Genomic DNA, 16,455 nt, shown 5'->3' on the forward strand with positions numbered 1-16,455 from the left:
CTAAAGACAGGTGCATTCAATCTCACAAAGACAACTCCTTGCATGCTAGTAATTCAAGACAGAAATCTTTATATTTTTGTTTTAAATGGATTATGTCAAATTAAAGAAAAGAAGCAGAATAGTTTCCTTAAGTGTCGTTGGACAGGCACCTATTCAAGCATTGAAAACATATGACACAGTAAGTTAAGCACAACAACAACATATTGTAGAACCAAGCCCTGTGGCACAGAGCGATAATACCTGGACTACACCCCAGATGACCCAATCCAACTAGTTGCTTGAGCACTGGAAGGACTCGGTAGGGGAAGTTGGGAGTGAGTGGCTGACACTGGCTCGCCTAGCCTGCGGGAAATAGGCAGATCAGCTTCTGCATTGATGACACCTGCAGAATGTGCTGGTGTGTCACTTTCAGTGTGAAGAACCTAGCATGTCAGTACTTCAGGCACTTTCCATCTTGGTTGGGAGGTTGAGCATGTGCAGAAGCATGCATGCACCTCTTGAGGTAGCTGTAGTAAAGCTTGCTGGCTGCCAGCATAGTGGGTATAGGACAGTCTGCGGGACCTGCAGACTGACTCACTCCCTAATACCTTGAGAAACAAATGGGTCATCTGAGTGCAGGAAGGGAGTCATTTGGCTTGTCTTGCAAAACAAAAAAACATACATAATAAAAACAAAAATCTGCAACATACTTTATAAACCTACTACAAACAAGTGAAATTCTTTTACATGTTTTATAAATCACAGATATTATATATCAGAAACACAGTATAAAAACTGATTTATATTGTTAAGTGAAGTATATTTCTTCTGCACGTTATACGTTTTATTGGTATAAATTTAGATTAAGGTCTCTGAAGATATTATTTATCCGAGATCATACATTTATGCATACATATATTCTTCAGTGCTGAATAAGTGGCAACAATGATTATTTATTTTAGATCAATGTATTTTAGCCATCCAAAATAATGAACTAATTGTTTACTGACGTCTGTCACTGGCCATACCTCTCAACCTCACAGACCAAGAAATCTGGATAAAGACAGAAATAATGGGAGACAAAGGTGGAAAAATAGGGACATTTCTATATATTGCTTTCATAAACTTAGAAAGTTAGCAGAATACCAGGTTTTCCATTAGCATGAATTTTCTTAAGGGTATGAAGTTTGAAACTCAAAAGCCTGTCTTTATTTTCTGACTTCCATCCTCAATGATTTTGCCAATAATTTGCCAGAAAACCAAAAAATTATGATGAACAGACCAAAAATGTGAGGCAAAATTCTGCACATTCTGTGAAAATCTGGACAGTTGACAGGTATGTCTCTGTCAGCTCTTTGAGGACTGCACAACTATCTACAGATAATGTACATCAGACTCCCAACCTCATTAATTAATGACAGCTTACCTGCCCATAGTCCCATGGAGAAGAAGAGATGTAATCTGTAGAGCCAAAAAACAGCGTACCTTGCTCATTCATTACATACTCCTGTGTCAGAATTTCATCGGTCATACTCACTTCATCCTCTGCAACAAAACAAAAATGTTAACAATGGGCAGTAACTGCCAAAAAAAATAGTAACTGCATCTATAGTTCTTACTCAGTAAGTGCACAGACAGTTCTTGGGCTGTAATATTTAAGTAATCTGCTTGAGCATTTACAGTACCTGGTGAAGAGCACAACCAGGAGGTTAAAATTAGGCAGTAACTGCAAGAACTCAGCTTCAGTGTTTCTGACTACTTTTTTCCATTAATTCCTCCTCCTCTGACTCATTCTTGCTTTTGCTGTCATAAAGTTCTGCCTTGCAAAGAGGGCATTACTATTTATGTGTAGAGATTCAGCTTCCACCTTAAAAAATATTTTCAGATTAATGAACTTCCACCTTAAAAAATATTTTCAGATTAATGAACTTCCACTTTAAAACATATTTTCGGATTAATTACTGATTATGACCCACTGCTAAAACAGAGGTTTGAAGCAACATACATGTAACCCTGCTATGTAATAAGTTGCAGGCTTTCTAGACTAATTTTTAGATTATTATTACTATATTAACATGTTTACAAGTATAGTACACCATTCTAATGCTCTTAAATAAATGAAAGACTAAGATTTATGTGAAGCCAGTGATGGGGATCTGGACAGAAGTGATAGATGGAAAGGGTTTGGGGGACAAATACTGATCCTGACTTTAGCTGTGGCTTTTAGTCACTCAGCAGTTTTAACAGAGATGGAGAGAGCTTTGTAAAGCATATCACTGCTCTGTGATTTTGTTCTTCTCTTAAATGGTATGGGGGGGGGGGGGTCTGTGATGTTCCAGCATGATATCCTGTGGCATTTCTTACTTTAGTGGGATGAAGCACTCATAAGCCAGCTATGGAGAGGAACCCTAAATAACAATGTGTGATGCCTCCACTTCCAAATGATCCACAACACTTCTTTAAGGCATGCCAGTGAGACATCAGAGGTCCTCTTCAAAATGATCTACACCACTTCTTCAAGGCATACTAGTGAGACATCAGAGGTCCACTTCAAAATAATCAACACCACTTCTTCAAGGCATACCAGGGAGACAGCAAAGGTGCTAAACTGCCATGCTGTCAATGGCTTTTAAAGTTCATGATTGTACTATCTCAGAGAATTCGCTTTTCTTCAATATAGAGTGATCTCAGAGCTGGTAAACATAAGTATTAGGGAGTATAAGGGGAGCAGGTTCACCCAAATTAGGGAGTGCAGGCAGCTTTGTTCCTTTGAAAAAAAAACTATTTAAGAATGAAAGAGTGAGCTCTGATAGTCATTGTTTCACTGGCAGTTTGATACTTTGTGATCTCACTTCTGTCAACTTTTAGTCATTGAGACCAACTAAGTCAGAATGTCAAGGTTTTCTCCAATATTTAGAAGAAAACTAGACACTTGGACACTTCTCTAAAAAAGCACACATCTCTTAAAAAACATCAGGACATTTTTCTTTTGTGTTGAATACAGCTGCTCAGATCAGGACTCCATTGTAAAAAAGAGGAACGGGTGGTAACCATAAATGATACCAGTTTGAATTATAGCTTCCTAGCAAAGATTTCCAGGAAAGTGGATTCTGCTGGTAGGAAAATGAGAAAGTACCTCAGAGGTAGAAAATTAGCAATAATCTACATGCTTCATGATAGGAAAATGTTATAAAATGTTTGCTTTTTAAAGCAAAGGACGCAGTCTCCTGATAATGTGGCACAGTTCTTAACAAGTATATTTGCTAGTAAAGATATCAGATCGTTATAGACATCCCTTTGTTTTTGTCTCTGTTGGAAATGAATGGGTAGCAGTTTTCTGTCCTGAATTATTTATTGTTTATTTATTTATTTACATTTGATGACCGGGAATGTCCGACTGGACGCAGGTCCATTTTCAGCGGAGGCCTGGGGAGAAAAGCTCCACAAATTAAAATATTACAGACATAGTTACAGATGAAGAATCCTAGCAATTAAAATATTACATAGTTACAGATGAAGAACATAGTACATTCAGTAGATAACTAGCATCTGTTCCATCCACGAAGTCATAGCAGATATTAACAATTGTTACAATAAGAAGTTACTGCCATATAATAAGTAGATAGGTATGGAAGTAACAGAGCTTGCTGTAATCAAAGGTAGTTTGTGGGGTGGAACAGAGGTAGAGGGTAGATGGAGTGGGAGAATTTAGAGGGGAGAGTTACAAGGGCATAGCCAGAATGTTTTTAGGTGCGCTTTAAGTAAAGCTTTGAAGTGGGTGCATGAATGTACAGAGGTTATTGTGGGGGGGAGGGTGTTCCATAATTTGGCTATAGCACTGGAGAATAGTGCTTCTCCAGCAGTGTTATTGGCTCTAGTAACCTGTAATTAATTTTTGTTGCTGGATCATAATGGTCTGGTGTGAGATAGGGTTGGAGTAGATACTGGAGGGATGAGACCTTTAGATGATGTTTTACCAGTTTGTGGGCGAGTGCGAGTTGATACCATTGAAGGAAGTGAGGGAGTTCTAGCCAGCCTAGTTCAGTAAGTGAGAGACAGTGGTGACTGCGGTAGGATGCCCTGGTGGCAAATTTGGCAATTGTGTTGTAGCAGGTCTTGAGTTTATTTAGATCGCATTGCCTTAGGTTGGTATATATTGGAGAGGCATAAAGTAGGGTGGAGATAAGGTGCAAATTTGCAACTGAAATCCTAGCTGCTTTGGTGAGGAGTTGCTTATTTCTGTATAAGGCTCCTAGTTTTTTGTGTACTTTTTTTGTGATCATGGCTATGTGAATGTCAAATTTGAGATTGTCGTCTATTTCAACTCCTAGCAATTTGGTGTGATCTGTTGGGTGGATAGTGGTGTTGTCTTTTGCTATGATGTTAAAGTGAGAGTTGTTTTAAGTATGTTTGGTGGGTTCGAAGATGAGTAGTTTAGTTTTTTTTGGTTGAGTATTAACTGGGTATCGGATAGCCAAGTTTCAACAGAGGAAAAGGCATCCTGTGTGACCTTTTGTAGTTTGGGTAGGGACTGGGCTGAGCAGATGATGGTTGAGTCATCTGCATATTGTATGAGTGTGCCATGTTTGGTGGCAGAGGCTAGATTATTGGTGAAAATAGAGAAGAGTAGGGGTCCAAGGATGGATCCTTGGGGAATACCAACAGAGACAGGTAGTTGGGGAGATATGTCATTTTGCCATACAACAGATTGCTGGCGATCAGACAGGTAACTTTGAAACCATTTGGTGACTGATTGAGAGAAGGATAGGTTATTGAGTACAGAGATAAGTTGTTTGTGTGGGACCATGTCAAATGCTTTAGATAGGTCTAGGAAAGTAGCGGAGGAGAGATGGCCATTGTTTTTATGGTGAAGGATAGTGTTAGTAAAAGAGAGTAAGGCAGTGGTGGTGTTATGGTTTGGTTGGAAACCATGTTGAGTATTAGAAAGGAGGTTGTTAGTAAGGAGATGGTCTGAGATTTGAGAGCGAATGCATCTCTCTAGTATTTTGGAGAGTGGAGATAGATTCGCTATGGGGCAGTAGTTGGTTAGTTCTGTGGAGGGGCCACCTTTGTAAAGGGGAATTATGTGTGATATTTTCCATAGTGTAGGGACGTAGCATTCTGACAGAGATCAGTCAATCGAGATTGATACTGGGTAGGCTAGGGCGTCACCTGCAATTTATAGGAATCCACTTGAGAGGTTGTCTGCTGCAAATTTGGTGGGTTTAAGTTTAGTTAAGAGTTTTCTTATGTTGGAGGCAGGAATGGGAGAAAATGAGAAGAGTGTGGGGAGATTACTGGGTGAAGGTGTGGGGTGTAGGGGAGGGGGGTTGTGTTGTCTAGCTAGTGCCAGTATGGTTTGTGTGAAGTGTGTGTTGAATGAGGTAGCAATATTTTCTGAGGAGTGAGGAATGTTAGGTGTAGGGGTATTGATTTTACCTGGGTGGAGGATGGAGTTTATGGAGGTCCAAAATTGTTTGGGGTTGTGTTGGGAGGAGTTTAGGGCAGACTGGTAGTATTGGATTTTGTCCTCCTTTATTAGCTTTTTGACTCTATTGTGTAGTTCTAGGAATTTCTGTCTAGCTGAGGGTGTTTTGGTTTTGCGCCAGTGTTCCCAGGCTTTATTTTTTTTTTTAATTTCTGACCTAGTGGTTTTCTGTAGCCATGGGGGAGGATTGGGCTTTGGTTCTGGTAAGTCTTATGGGGGCGTGGTTATTTAGGATGCTTAGGAAGGTAGTAGGAAGGAGTGCATCTAACGAACAGACGTTTAAAGCAATGTGAGATGTATACATCAGCAGATATGTTCTGTACTAATGTACCAGAGTTGTTGACAAATCTGAGTTATTTATGTTTGCTTGTGACAGTGGGGTTCCAGTCAATATGATTAACAGCAATCTTGGTACATAGATTCAAGGAATTTAAATTGGCAAAACTTTCAGGGAAAAAAGTGAGGGAGAAAAATGATAGGAAAATAAAGAAAGAAATTAAAAAAAGAAAGAAAGAAAGGGGCAAAACCCCATTTTTGCTAACCAGACCAGATGAGGAATACCTGGAGGGGAACGTAACACAGTGTATTCAGCGGTTGACAGCACTGTAAAACAGTGCCCAGGTAATACAGTGTATTCGGCGGTAAGACAGCACTGTAAAACAGAGCCCCAGTAATACAGTGTATTCAATGGTAAAAGCAATGTAAAACAGAGTGCAGGTAATACAGGTGTGGATCAGACTTTGACACCTGCTACATTCTATTTAGAGGAGAAAGCAAGATCTCCGTTGCTTTTTAAAGTGTCTCACTAAGTTAAATGGGTTTAACATAGCGAGACAGCTTTAAAAAAAGCAATGGAGATGCTCTGTTGCTTTTTTTAAAAGCTGTCTCGCTATGTTAAACTCGTTTAACATAGCGAGACAGGTTGTAAAAAGCAACGGAGATCTTGCGTTCTCCTTTGCTGTAAAAAAAAAGAGTTATACTAATGGAAAAAGTCCGGGCGACCGGACCTTTTTCCATTACTATAACTCTGATTTACAATGTGCACGCTGACCAATCAGCATGCACGCTTTGGAATATTAATGAGGGGGTTGTTGTATAATCCATTTTTATGAATTGTACCTTTGCTGCACACATAGATGCTATGTGTGTGTGTGTGTGTGTGTGTGTGTGTGTGTGTGTGTGTGAGTGTGTGTGTGTGTGTGTGTGTGTGTGTGTGTGTGTGAGTGTCTGTGTGTTTTGTATAGGTGGGTGGATATAGTTATAATAGTGAAATATGTTTATGCAATGAATGCTGAAATATTAGGTAGTCTTCCTGCAGAAATCTTATTTTAAAATGAGAAGTAGTAAAGCGCATCTTTATTTTGAAAAGCCACATTCAGAAATAAATAATTTCATAGCAAGTTCCATTGTTAAAAATTTACATTCCTCCATCAATTACCTCATCCATCCCATGCATGCATGCATCTGAACATCTGTTACCTTACACATATGCCTATCTAGGGACCATTCAGAGTAGCCAATTACTCTGTTCAGTACATGTTTAAAGGTTAGGAATGCCTGAAGCCTTCATACCAAAATCAGGTGGATATTTGTAGTATATGTGAACTCCATGCAGATATAAAAAAGGCCAGAATTAAACCACGGACTTGAGAAAAGAATTTGTGATCATGTATTGATGGTGAATACAATGGGGTAGTCCAAAGTAAAGTCATGCACACACACAGTCCCTGAGTAGTGATAATGCAGCACTTTGAACACTCACAACAAATGAAATTAAGCATGTGGAACAACTTAGTATATAGCAAACACAAAAGCACATCATAAAGCCATTATAAGCATGTTTTGAAGGGGGTGGTAGGCTTTCATATCACAACCACTCTTTCCTTATTTATATATATATATATATATATATATATATATATATATATATATATATATATATATACACTAACTCCATGATCACACAACTGCAGGAAAGTTGGCAACATCACAAACTGTACTATGTGCAAATCCCAAAGTTCACTTTAACATAAAAAAAGTAATTTCCATGTTTTGGCAAAGAAGCCCTTCAATAAACGTGTTTGGATACCAAAATGTCAGAAAAATGATGTGACAGTCTAGCATTCAGAACAAGTATACGATCCCTTGTGAAACAGCAGCATTGACCATTGTGCCAACATCTCACATACTAGACCATTTTATGTTACAAGAAAAAAATGCTTAGCAGAGTGGGGTAATTCTAACACTTCTCAAAAAGTGCGGGTCTACCAGTATCAAAAGCAGCCTCTAAGTCTGAAGCTGCTCTACAAATAGGATATGGGGTTCTCTATGCCATTAAATATCATGGTAATCATAAAACAAAATTACCTAGCATGGCAATTATAAAACAAAATTACAAAAGTTATGTAATCTGAATTAATTTTGATTCAGTCTGTTCTTGAATTGCTGCCACACTAAAAGAGCTGATAACCACGTGCTGATCTAAGGCACTCAGTTCTTACTTTGTCACCTGTAAAGAAATTATACAGTAAATTGTCACTTTCCATCCCAATGGTTATAGTCTCCCTAGTTTGTGCTCCTCTGCAAATAGGATTACTAATTATTTTCTCCAAAGTGAGATGCTTTCTCTTCAACTCACTTGTGTCTCCATTTACAAATAGACAACCTATCTCAGACCATAAGGTTGCCTGTTATTTCTGTGTAGAGCTGTCTGTTGTTTTCTGATTTTCTGTCCATATGAATTAAGTTGATCACAATGCTGGTGGAAGATGATGTTTTACCATAATACTGTGGCACCAGTGATTTTGTTCAGTATCTGCAGAATGTATTTATGTATGTTTGCATTTATTTTAGTTAGTTATCTAGTTTGTTAGTTGTTTAGCATTTATTAAACAGGTTAGAGTCTTGATTCAGCTACACCATTTTCAGGTTATCCCAGGAAAGGCAATGTACATGGCACTAAATTGCAAAATATAGGTACTACAGAATTATACATCAAATTTAAACATCAGTCAGTAGATTTATAACAATAAATCACTATGCAAAGGATAATACAGGTTAGTATTGCAGTTAAAGTAGTGAATGTTAGTACCTGGGTATGTACACAATATTTACACATTTTTCAATATCTGATACAATATGGTAGAACAAGATACATTGTTCCAGAATGTGGAGAGAGAAAAAAAGGGGTTATGCGGATTTGGTAGGGGAGAGGAGTAGACATGGCCAAGGAAGCAAAGTTTAAGAAGGGGGATCGGGGAGTGGTAGGGGGTATAGTACAGGGAAGAAGAGGAGGGAATATGAGGTGGTAACACGATGAAAGAGGCCTTTTGTGAATTTGAAATTTGACTGCAACCTGGAAGGCAATAATTACTTTCTAGTTTAAGTTAGTTTAAGTGCTACTTTGAGATGAAAAGCATTTACAGCATGCTTTTATAAACAGAAACTTCTTGAGTTGTAGTCTGAATTTAATGTAGAAAGTAATGTCTCTCATGTGTGCAGGGGGAACCTAAAGAAACAAGATCAACAGTGGTTCTGGTACATCTACTTTGCATCCAGGACCCTTTTGTACATCCAAAGTATGAGTCAAAGGATGAGCAATCAGAAAAACAAAATCAGAGATGCAAGAACAGCTGATCTATTTTGTTTTTAATCTTGATTTATGACCTTGTTTTTATCCACAAATAAAGTTGTTTCTTTTTTTCAAAAGATGATCTGATGAGGTCCAGTATGTAGATGAAAGCACTTATCACGACTGAATAAAACTTTTTCGCTGATCAAATGTACTTGATTTTTATTTTTCTGTTTTAAAACAAAATAACTTTTGAAGTTTTGGGGTGTTGTTAACTCTTACTGAATGCCCGAAGTTTAAAGAATTGATACAATTTTGGAACAAACAAAGAAGTGCAGGCAGCTAGCTACTCTCTTGTTGAAGTCAGTTATTGCCCTTGCAGCAGAGATTTTATATTTGTTATGTTAGCTGGAAAAGACTTTCATGCTTGAGCAGCCATTACTTACAAAATGTGGTCAGTAGAGTGAAGTTTTGTGAGAAGGGTAATTGGGGAGGACTGTGATCTGAGACTGTAGAATGACATTTTGTGAAGAAACTGTTGGAGAAGAAAATGAAAGTATTGTGGTACATCAGATTGTGGGTCAGGGAGGCAAGGAACAGACTGCATCTTTCATTTACTGGAAGCCATTTTGCTTTAGCAGGGACTAAGCAGTTGTGTTCCCTTTGTGATGAATCTACAAATTTAATTGGTAATGGATTGCAGTGCGATTTGGTTTTCCTTGGAAAATTTTGCAATAATTGGAAGGACATGTTCAAGCTGTTGGAGGAGCTCACCATTACTAATGTCATCCTTCTGTGGCAGGAAAGTGTTTTTTTCCCTCAAATAGAAGACTATTAACCTTGGAATTAGTAGTATTGGCAATGTGAAAGTGGAATGTGAGAGAATGGTCCAGCCAGATAACTAAGTATCTAAAGTCTGGTTTCAAGAGTCTCTTTGCAATTGCAAAAAAAAAAAAAATGTCCCAGGTGTCTGATTTAATGGAGAGTTTTTTTTTTTTAATGCCAAAGATCATTAGTTTTTTTTTTTGTATTGGTGTTAAGCATGGGTTTTAGTGTGAGCCATTGGTTTAACGTATTTAGGCCATCATACAACTCGTTTTTTATGATAGGTTAGGAGGGCTTAGAACTGTATATTACCATATCCTCAGCACAGAGAATGATTGGGGTTTGGGGAAGGTGAGATGGGAGGCCGTTAATGTATAGTGAGAATAGGAATGGTGACAGTACAGACTGTAGTTGAAAGAATGGGGAAAGCTGAGTAGGAAGTCTGTGCTGATTTCTGAAGCGCATTTAGAAGAAATGGGTGGTCTACCACATCAAAGGCTTTGGTGAAGTCTATGAAGATTGCCCCTGTCAGGTGGCCTTTGTTCATGCTACTTAGGATAAAGAAAGTGGCCATGGTACTATAGCTTGACCAGAATTAATGTTTGTGGGGAATGAATATTATATTTTTTAATGTAGTCTGTAAGTTGAGAGAAGATAATTTTTCTAGTATTTTTCCTGGAGCTGGAAAGATAGAGAAGGACCAGAAGTATCTAATCAAGGGGATCCAGTTCTTGTTTATGTAGGGGATCCAACCACATGCTATTTAACACTGGCCTGGAGTACTCCCAAAGAGTTATATACTGATACAACTATGCAAAGCAAGACAGAAGTAGCTTTCTGAAATATGGCTAGGTTACAAAACATTCAAAGTGAAAAGCAGTTTTATAAGAAATACAAATTCCATTTGGTGAACCACCTGAAACCACATGTTAAATACAAAACCATCAGCTGATAAACAGGATTCACTTTAATCACTGGATTATCCATTTGTCCTAGCCTTACCTTTGCACCATGGGTTGAAGAGCAGAATAAATTCTCCCATGTTGTAACTTGTTTTATTGCCATCACTGGACAGCTGCATTTGGAAAGTATACTTTCCAATGCAAGCATTGGCTGGAGAGGACACAGACAGGGTTAATGTGTGGTCATGGCTGTTTTTTACAGTTGTGTTCCACATATTTGGCTTAACTGAAGCTCCCACAGTCATTACAGCTTTTGTTTTTGCTTCTTCCGTTGCTCTTGGTCCTGTGTGGAAGACAAATTTGATTTAGGTGTTATTTGTTTGTTTGCTTATGTATTACATGAGTATTTAATTGTGTAAAGCATTATACAAAAGAAAAAAAAAGAAAAATAGTAGTTTAAGGTAGCAGAGCTCTAGCATAAAAAAGACAAGATCAATGGGTAATACATAAACAAGACTAGGAAAAATAGATTCCCTAAATTGATGTAAAAAGACCCTTCTAAAAAGATAGTACTATAGGACCTCCTGACTCTGGTCTCTAAACACCTAAAATAGAGAAGGTAGCTGATTCCACAGTGTAGGTGACTGCATACAGCTGGAAGCTGTTATTGTATTTTATTTAAATTGCTATTTTAGGTGTTAACCGTGGCTAGCACACTCGCAGACCTACCCTGAGGTCATATCTACTCCTGTTTCTGTTCCCTTAATGGTTTACCTCCTGTAGGCAAGTTAAGTGCTTTTCCCCACACAATGCAGTAGATGGCAGTAGAAGTTTAATTAATCTGCAACACCTACTGCATACCTACACTAAAAAGTAGGAAATAATCTGAAGAATAACTGAAGGAAAACAAATCCTAATATATATATATATATATATATATATATATATATATATATATATATATATATATATATATATATATATATATATTTAAATTACACTAATCGGGAAAACTCTCTAGTACCTGTCCTGTATTTTACAAACATAACATCCCCTAGCAATACAAAAGTGTACTTCCCCATCTACACTTATCCCCCCACCCCCCGTTAAGCCTGGTTTTCTGCAATACATATTCCTACTTACCTGGTCACCAGCATCCCAGTGCTGTATCTGACTGTTTGTTTCTGGTGCTCCTACCTCCTCCAGCTGGACAAACCCACTCCGTTCTCCCTTGCTATGCTTGGGCTCACTTCACTCCCCTACCCCCATTCCCACCCACACCAATTACATTTGCACCTAACCTCTTCCCACCTACAAACCCATCCTTCAATCATGTTACTCCACCTCTCAACTCCTCCTATCTCACCAACCATAACCCTCACAGCCACCATCATAACTTTCCTACACCACTCCCCCTCCTCTCTTCCTACACCTATCCAAGCAGATCCTACCACCACACCCTTCCTTTATGTCCTCTCCATCCCTTAAAGCAGCCTCATCCTTACACCAGTAATCTTTATCTCTTCTCACTACCTTCCTACAGTAGCCTACTATCCCGCTATACTCCCCCTATCTCCACCCTCACTCAACAACTTATCCTGAACCTTTCACTCATTCTACACTGGAAAGGTATGCCTCTCATGTTCAGCATCTTTATTTTCACTCTTACTATCTACTTCTCTCTCCTTCTAAGACTATCATCATTTCACATAAACCACCTACCTCCTACACCATCACCTTCCACATTATCCCACACTCACACCCTCCCCAGCTACTCCTCAATCTGTTCTACTCTTTATAAAACTGACCTAATTTTACTAAAGAAATTCATTACTCTCTCTTCATACCATAGCCATCCATGCAACCACAAACTTGTCCACACCCCAAAAAAGAAGTGTCTATCCACCTATTTCCGTATACTCAAAAATCTAGTCCTTTGCAGTGACATACATCCTAATCCCATCCCTTCTCCTACCTCTCATAACTCCCCTAGCTCCACAAAATCACTAAATTTCAATACAATTAATCTCCAAAGCATAAGAAACAAAATTCCCCAACTGCATGCATGGTTAAATCAATATAAACCTGACTTTACTGCCATCACTGAAACACAGCTAAAACCATATATCAAGGATTCTGATTTTCTACCCCCTAACTACTCCTATAGAGTATACAAAAAAGGTGGCGGCATCACTTTAATATTTCCACTACTTTCACAGTCATCCCTTACTCTAAACCAGCTCCCCTCTTCTCCACTGCAGAGCTAGTCATCTCCTTTCTAAAACTTAATGATCGCAAAACCCTCTGTATCATAGTTAGCTATATCCCCCCAGGCAATAATAGTCCTATTCTTGAAGAAATTCTTGCCTGGGCAACTAACAACATAAAAAATGAAAGCATCATCCTAGGCAATGTCAGTATTAACTGGCTAGATATCTCCAGTAGTAACCCCTCTTCTGATTTTAACCTCCATATTTACTCTCAACTAATCTCTGACATCACCAGATCTGACAACAAGAGAAACAAAGGCTCAATCTTGGATTGGATTCTGGTCTCTGAACCAGAAAAAAATCTCCTCCTCCGGAACACACCCAAATATCATTAGTGATCACTACCCAGCATTTATAATATGCAAACCCACATCCATTCCTAACATACACCAATATCGTCTCACCAGAGAACTCTCCAATTTCTCCCCAAATGCCTTCAATGATATACTGCAAAATACTAACTGGAGCCCACTAGCATTTCTCCCACTTAATGAAGCTGTAGAATATTTTAATTCTACATTTCTCAAGGTCCTAAATATCCTTGCCCCTATCCAGCTAAAAAGGGTCAAGGCAAAACATGCTATATGGCTTACTAAGTCCACAAAGCAAGTAATGCCCTCTAGGGAAAAAGCCTTGAAAACCTGGCAAAAAAACAAAAGACCTTCTAACCTCATACAGTATAAACAAATTCGCAATCATGTCAAACACTTAGTTATCAAAAACAAAAAAGACTATTTCCTATCCATCCAGAACCAACATAGTCTAAATCCCAAGAAATTCTGGGGAACTATCAACTCCCTTCTCCACCAAGGTACTAACAGTAACCCATGCCCAAACCCAGAAAAAACACCCACTCAACTAGGCTCCCTCTTTAATATATACTTTATCGACACCATCACTAAACTTACTACCACCTTCCCACCCATCAACATTGACCCACCAGGAAGTCCATTAACACACTCCCCTGCAAGTCCTCTACCTGAGTTCACACTTGTGCCCATAGGCACCTCCACCATTAAAAAAACTTCTTCTTAAACTCAAACCTTGTACCAATGCCCCAGAAAACTTACCTGCAGAATACTTGCAACTCTCAGCATCCTCCACTGCATATCCTATCAGCATCCTCCTCAACAGGTCCATTAAAGAATCATGCATACCTGACATCTGGAAAAAGGCATTTGTCCTTCCACTTCATAAAGGCGGCAACAACTCCGATATCTCCAACTTCCATCCTATTGCCATTCTCTCCCCCATCTTTAAAGTACTTGAGAAATGTATTCATACTCAGTTGCTCAACCATCTGATAAAACATCAAATCCGTTCCCCCACTCAACGCAGCTTTAGGCCTGGACATAGCACCAACACTGCCCTCATTTCCTTCTTGGATACAATAAACAGAGCTTGAGATGCTGGCTCCTTAGTCTCAGCACTGTTTCTTGATTTATCAAAGGCATTTGATACTATATCCGACTGCCTTCTGCTTACCAATCTTGCTAACCTTGGCCTACAATGGTTTACAAATTACCTCAGCAATAGACGACAATTGACTAAATGGCAACATTCATCTTCCCCTTTCTTAAATACTAATACTGGTGTCCCCCAAGGTTCTATACTGGGTCCCCCTCTTATTCAGCATATTTGTTAATGACTTCCATAACACTCTTACCCACAGTACTCATCCAATATGCAGATGACTCCACTATCATCTGCACTTCTAAATCTCCCACAGCACTACAGCATCTCACCTAAGAAGCCTTTTCCTGCACTGAAACCTGGATGTCCCAGGACCATCTAGCCCTCAACCCCAATAAAATGAAACTGTTAATCTTTACCCCAACTAAACCAAACTCTGTTGACAGGTCACTTTTTTCCATTCACTCCCAAACCAACACTATTATTGAAATTATCCCTAGTACCAAACTGCTAGGTGTCATCATCGATGATAGACTAACATTCGACCTTCACATATCTAGCAACATCAAGAAAACCCATCAGAAACTAGGTGCCCTGTATAGGCACAACTATTTTCTTAGCCTCCCTGCTAAAAAGCCCTGGCCTCATCCTTCCTGTTCCCTACCCTGCTATATGGTGCTCCCATCCTCACCAATCTCCAGTCCTTCTTGAGGGCAAAACTTGACTCTTGTTACAACAAAATTGCCAAGTTTGCTACTAATGCAAAATTTTCCACCCATCACTGTTCCTCTCTGCATCAACTAAATTGACTAGAATTCCCCCACTATCTCTCTTTTCTACAGCTAATCACAGCCCACAAGCTCATCTATCACCCAGAAGCCTGCCCCTCCCTCTCCTCTATACTAACTATATACCATCCTAACCGACACCTCAGGTCTGAAAGCAAAATGTATCTGTCTATTGAGAAACCCAAGCTCTCAGCTGGCCAACTGTTGTGCTCTTATACTGTCTCCAAGTCATGGAATAATCCCCCCCACTCAAATCTAATAGTAATCCTGTCTGCTTCAAAACATCCCTCAAACTACATCTCTCCTCTCACTGGCTATGCTCCTCCACCCAAATAAACAACTCCAACACCTGACTTAACTCCCCTATGACTTCGCCATCAAATATTTTATTACTGTTATTTCCTTTCCCTTTTCTCTGCCAAACTTCTCCTTTCCTGTCACCTTACCTTTTCTTTCCCTATTTAGCCCTCTTTCATCACCCTGTATTTATCCTCCATCTGCTATGTTCCTTGTAAATGCATTTTACACTAGTCTTGGAGTGAACTAATTCCAGTGATTTAAGTATATTTCAGTATTTTACACTAATGCTGGATTGTATGTACACCAGTCATTAATTTATCTTACAATGATTATGATACTACCACTTTATACCCTTTATTTGTATTAATCTGTTTATCTTTTTAATAACTTCATTGTATGTAACTTTGTGGAGCTTTTCTCCCTGGGCCTCCACTGAAAATGGGCCCTTTGTAGGCCCAGTGGACTTTCCCAGTTAACAAATGCAATAAATAAATAAATAACTAGGACAAGATAAACAAAAAGACAACCTGTCAAATGTTTCAAAATAGAGTGTTAGAATAGCTGGCAGTCTCTCACTTGATGACCTTAGAGACTTAGTTGGGGAACAGACCAGAAGCAGTTCTTTTAAATCATGATACATTTCATGAACAGCCCAATATGTAAAGATAAGAATAATAAAACCAGACCTCCAACAACTGTCTCATAGTAAGCAATGGTTAAAAAGGTTAATATGACATGAATGCAGAACCCAATAAAAAGCTTTGTCACAGAGTTTTTTACCTGCTGCAGTTACACAAAGTCATCATCTGAAAGCTCAAGGGAAAGGGCATTGCAGTAGCCGGGTCTATATTAAAAGCCTGAAAGGACTAAAGATAAAGTGTATGTACATCGACACATAAAGGTCGATGTACATAAACAG

The 16,455-nt window shown here is 38.8% G+C and overlaps 1 protein-coding gene across 1 annotated transcript in view; it reads right to left on the reverse strand.

Moving 5' to 3' along the window:
• TGM5 (transglutaminase 5) overlaps positions 1-16,455 on the reverse strand; it is a 302,343-nt gene that overhangs the window by 257,347 nt on the left and 28,541 nt on the right. The window contains exons 3-4 of the mRNA XM_044090126.1: positions 10,866-11,108; positions 1,406-1,524 (exon numbers count right to left, since the gene is read on the reverse strand). Coding sequence (XP_043946061.1) covers positions 1,406-1,524; positions 10,866-11,108 — 362 coding nt within the window. The remainder of the gene's footprint in view (positions 1-1,405; positions 1,525-10,865; positions 11,109-16,455) is intronic.

This window comes from Protopterus annectens, chromosome 12.part0 (genome assembly GCF_019279795.1).
Source record: "Protopterus annectens isolate FY-2018-M chromosome 12.part0, PAN1.0, whole genome shotgun sequence".
Classification (NCBI taxonomy): Eukaryota; Metazoa; Chordata; order Ceratodontiformes; family Protopteridae; genus Protopterus; species Protopterus annectens.